This window comes from Elephantulus edwardii, unplaced genomic scaffold (genome assembly GCF_000299155.1).
Source record: "Elephantulus edwardii isolate Elephantulus edwardi_28Jun2011 unplaced genomic scaffold, EleEdw1.0 scaffold00126, whole genome shotgun sequence".
Taxonomy (NCBI): domain Eukaryota; kingdom Metazoa; phylum Chordata; class Mammalia; order Macroscelidea; family Macroscelididae; genus Elephantulus; species Elephantulus edwardii.
Window position 1 is genome coordinate 1,570,689 of NW_006399876.1, and position 4,986 is coordinate 1,575,674.

The 4,986-nt window shown below is 61.0% G+C and overlaps 1 protein-coding gene across 1 annotated transcript in view; it reads right to left on the reverse strand.

The window, feature by feature from the left end:
• Positions 1 to 4,468, reverse strand: part of MOB2 (MOB kinase activator 2) — a 9,962-nt gene extending 5,494 nt beyond the window's left edge. The window contains exon 1 of the mRNA XM_006893359.1: positions 4,377 to 4,468. Within this exon, the coding sequence (XP_006893421.1) occupies positions 4,377 to 4,468 (92 nt within the window). The remainder of the gene's footprint in view (positions 1 to 4,376) is intronic.
• Positions 4,469 to 4,986: the final 518 nt, after the last annotated feature.

Genomic DNA, 4,986 nt, shown 5'->3' on the forward strand with positions numbered 1-4,986 from the left:
ACAAGAACAAACTGGGAGGAGGGTAGAGAGAATAGTGCAACAATGAATGAATGGAAACCCAAAATCTCTGTAAATGTTTATGAAAATTAGTAAAATATAATTATAGAAAAAAAAAAGATCCCTGCCTCACCTCCCATCTCTTGATCACACTGTCTGTGGAGGAACCTGACGGGACAGATGGTGACGGGACCAACTGAGGCCCCTCCGTTCCCTCTCACCAACCTCTGTTACTGCAGGGGTCAGTTCCACCTGTCAGCAGCTATGATGAAGTTCTGGGTTCAGCAGGTTCTGGGGACCAGTGTCACCACCTCTGTAGGACCCCTCTGGGCAGAAGGTGCCTCGGAGAGCACCCCCAAAGCCCTGGACCCAAGGGCCCTGAGGGCCACAAGGCTGGGTGAGGCCACCAGGCAGGGGCAGCTCCGCTTGGGGTGGGGACAGGGTGAGAGGTCTTCACAGGGCCTGACCTGTGTCTCTTTCCTTGCTGGTTTGAAAAGTTGCTAATGGTTATTTAAGAGGAAGAGGAAGGAAAAAATTCTCCCTGAATGCCAGGGAAATTTTTGCATTGACTCTCACAGAAACTTGGCCTTAAAAGGCGATGTGCACTGTGAGGCTGGAGGCGCCAGGGTGGGGACCGAGCCCAGGGTGCAGACATGGGGCACCATCTGGAGACAGGCTTGTGATGGCGCCCTGCCCGTGGGAGGGTTCTGGTGAGGGAGGGCAGGGCAAAGTGCAGGCAGCGCGCTCAGCCCAGCGGCCCATCACTGCCCAGCCAGCGGTGGTGAAGCCACACCGGGCCTCATCTGCCACTAGCTGCTGGGAGCCCAGCAGCCCCTGGATCTCAGCCTTACCCACCACTGGGTTCTCAGGCAGGCACGCAGGGCCAGTCAGAGGACTGCAGACAGTGCCTGGGGGCAGGCAGGAGCACGCCACTGCCCCCTCATGCTGGGCATTGTCTGCCTTCAATGAGACTGGCAGCAGAAGATCCTGTCTACACCAGAGCCCCTTCCAGGCAGGGGACGACCTGGATGGTGTCCTGTCTACACCAGAGCCCCTCCCAGGCAGGGGACGACCTGGATGGTGTCCTGTCTACACCAGAGCCCCTCCCAGGCAGGGGACGACCTGGATGGTGTCCTGTCTACAACATCCTTCACAAGTAGAAAATGGCCCAGTTGAGTGTCCAATCTACACCAAATCCCCTAAGAGGCAGGAGACAGCCAGGTGTTGCCTTGAGTGGAACAGCGGGGAGGAGTGGGGCCAGGCCAGGGTGGCCAGGCCCCATCAGGCCATGAGGCTATCTTCAGTGCCAATTACAGCCTAGGAAAGTCAGAGGAGCCGGTGGGGGCAGTCTGCACCAGAAGGAGAAACACAGATGGAAGCAGAGAGGTGTGTGAGGCACGTCTAGCACGGAGCTCAGGTACACGTCAAGTCCAGAACCACCCTCACCCCAGTGTTCCGAGAAAGTGCCAGTCACTGCTGGCCTGCCCAGCCCAGCCACGGCCACTCTGCAGATCAGGCACCAGCTATACTCGGTGTCCCTGACTGTCACACACAGACGTGGTGGCACTTAATCAAGCACCAGCTTCACTGAGAAAGTCTATGGTCTCCAGTGCACAGCCCCCGGTGGCTGCCCCAGGGCACAGAGCTCTCATGTCCACGTACAGCCTCCCCCCAGCAACTGTCCCAGAAACAAGACTCTACACTCAGAGCCCACAGCCCTTCTGCTGTCCCTGAGCTGAGACCTCCCTCCCACAGCGCACAGAGCCCTCATGTGCCCACCATGCCCACGCTAGTACAGGACGACCAGGGGAGTGAAGAGAGCTCTGACATATCAGCTGGATGGCACCGGCTCACAGAAGGATCCGAGAGGCTGGGGTCCTCAGGACCTTCCTGCCCCATCACCCACACCCTGCGGTTTGGCCCTTGGAGATTCCTGGAGGTGTTACAGCGCCCACCACACCTGCACCCAATTCAGGAGGCTGGCGTGAGGCCTCAGTGAGTCAGTGTTCACACAGAAGGTGGGATGGGGCGCCCAGCCCAGCCTCACCTGCCAGCACTGCTCACGCTCAGAACTCCACCCCCAGCACTGGGCGGGGGCGGGGGAATGGCGTGGGATGGAGGGTCCCCTGCCTGTAGGGGGTTGTAGTATAGACTGGACTGTGTAGGTTGGACACCCATCCAGGTCATCCCCTCTCCCCAGTACTGTCCCTGCCCAGGGCCCCCCTCTCCCAGCACTGCCCCATCCAGGGCCCCCTTCTCAGCACTGCCCACGTCCAGGTCATCCCCTCTCCCAGCACTGCCCACATCCAGGTCATCCCCTCTCCCAGCACTGCCCACATCCAGGTCATCCCCTCTCCCAGCACTGTCCCGTCCAGGGACCCCCTCTCCCAGCACTGCCCACATCCAGGTCATCCCCTCTCCCAGCACTGCCCACATCCAGGTCATCCCCTCTCCCAGCACTGCCCCATCCAGGGCCCCCTTCTCAGCACAGTCCCATCCAGGCCCCCCCCCAGCACTGTCGCGTCCAGGCCCCCTTCTCAGCACCGAGAGCAGCTCCCCAGGGACTCTGCCAGGTCGGCTTCCCCACACAAAGCAGGCCTTCATCAGCTGGAAGCTTCTACAACAAGGAGATCTGAGGTGGGAAAGGCCAGGACGGAGCCCCAGGGCAAAAGGCGCAGACACCTCAGCCACCTCATCCGGGGACTGCGGTCTCATCCGGGGACTGCATGCCGAGGCCACAGGGCCGGGGCACCTGCACGCACTACCCTCTCTCAGGGCAGCAGCCCCCCACCTCAGCCTGCCGACAGTCTGCTCTTCCTGCCTGTCACACTGGCCGGAGGCCGTGCCTCCAGAGAACAAGTGATCCCGTCCCCCACACAGACACGGCCCTGCACACGTATACAGACGTGCATGAGCACACACACGGGGACAGACACACCACTGCACACACATGCACAGATGGCACACGAGTCCACACATGGGGACGGACATGCCCAGCACACACACATACACGGCACGGCGCAGGACCACATACAGCAGCGTGCACAGAACACATGGTGCACTACCAACACAGCCACAGACGCCAACCAAGACTCTCGCCTAAGCCAGCGTGCAGCCAGTGAGCCCACAGCTTCCCACAGTTCCGCTCGAGCCTGAGGGAGTGCAGTGCTGCAAGCCCCTGGTCACCCTGCCTCGGGAGCCTGTCCATGAGGCCCAGGGACTGAGGAGGGGCCTGTGGAGGATGAGGTGCATCACCCAGGGACAGCACTGCCTGCGGGCGGCCACTACCACTCCGCTCGGCCTGACCAAAGCAAAGGCAGTGGCTGTGGAGATGGCAGGCTGACAGATGACTATGAAGGGACAGCTCTAAGGCCTCCCTGCTGTCATGGGCACGCTCACTGACCTGTCCACATGGCTGGAGTACAGTGAGGTGCGTTCCCTCCTCCAAGCCTGGCACCCCAGCACCCCAGGTGGCCAAGAGGCCATGCTGCTGCCCGAGGGAGGACACGCCCCCTCCACACTCACCATGCACACACCACACTTGCTACGCACACTCACCATGGAACACACACTCGCCAAGCGCACGTACACACACGTCACGTGCACACACCCGCCACACACACTCAGACAGGCTCATGCTGAGGTACCTGCAAGTGCACACACATGCACCTGTGGTAACACACATGCATACATGTATGTGCGAAGACAAACACGTCCACACACACATGCACACTCAACACACTCGTGTACACACCCAGTCACAAGACACATCCCCCCATACTTCAAATACACATTTTCACCCTCCAGACACATGCTCACACACAGGAAACACCAGCTCCCACGCTCGCAGGAACACAGGCAGGCTCGCTGAGCACACTTCCTTACACACTTTCTCACAAGCCACCTCACCACCAGAGGTCCTAGGAGTTGCTGGTTTGGGACACTGATGTCACAGGTGGGAGAGACCTGGTATCAAGTCAGAACAAGAGGAGGAAACTTTCAGGAAGGGCCTTCTTGCAGAGTCCGGGGAGCAGACAAGGGCTGGACAGACCTGCCCACATCATTGTCAGTCAGTGGGCCTGGGGGCGTGGTCACAGGGTTACTTAGCTACTTGGGGTGACAAGGGCAGTGGTGGGGGCTCAGTCTTCACCGTCCCCTACCACCCCCCACCCCCACCTCAGCAAGCTGCTCTCTCGTCTGCAGACAGTCTGGCTCTGGGAGCAGGGCACAAGGGAGCACACAGTGGCCACCCCTCTCCCTGCCAGCTGCTCCCCCAGCTCCACCCGGGGCTGCTCAGCCACCAGGAACTGATCCCAGATTGGCCTCCCGGGGAAGGAGCAGGGTGCCACCCCTCGCCCCCTGCAGGGCAGGGCAGTTACCTGAGCGCTCTGCCCACAGCCTGGAACACCATCTTGCAGCTGAGGCCAGCTTTGGGGGGCGGCCCATGCAAGGCCCCGTGGTCGCTAAGCATGGTCCAAAGAAGGGGTTGGAAGTGGGGACACAGGACACTGGACTCCAGCTCCCTCTCTCCCTGCAGAGCCGGTTCTTTCTCAGTGGAGCTAACAAGTGGCCCTGGATGCCCGAGTCGTCCCCTCCCGGGGCTGTCCCCTCCCTCTGCCCCCAGCCAATGAGGACACCGTGGAGGGCAGGGCTCTGGCCAGAGAGCTGTTCCTTTTGCAGAAAGGCCAACAGAGCTGCCGAAACTGGGGCGTATCAGAGGCAGCCCTGCAGTAAAGCACCAGGTGAGTGCTCGGCAGTGGAGGGCAGTGCTGCCCAAGCCCTCCCGTGGCCCGTGTGCAGGCTGCAGTGAGGACCCCGGGCTAGGCAGGCAGCCTGGCTGAGCCCTGCCGCAGGGGGCCCCCCGCCAGGCCATCAGGTGCACCTCTAGGGCTGCACTCATACAAAGGCCACACAGCCAGCCCTGCCCACAGCTGAGTGCACAGGGAGAAGCCTCATCCTGTCCCGCCCACGAGGATCCCACTGTCGGCA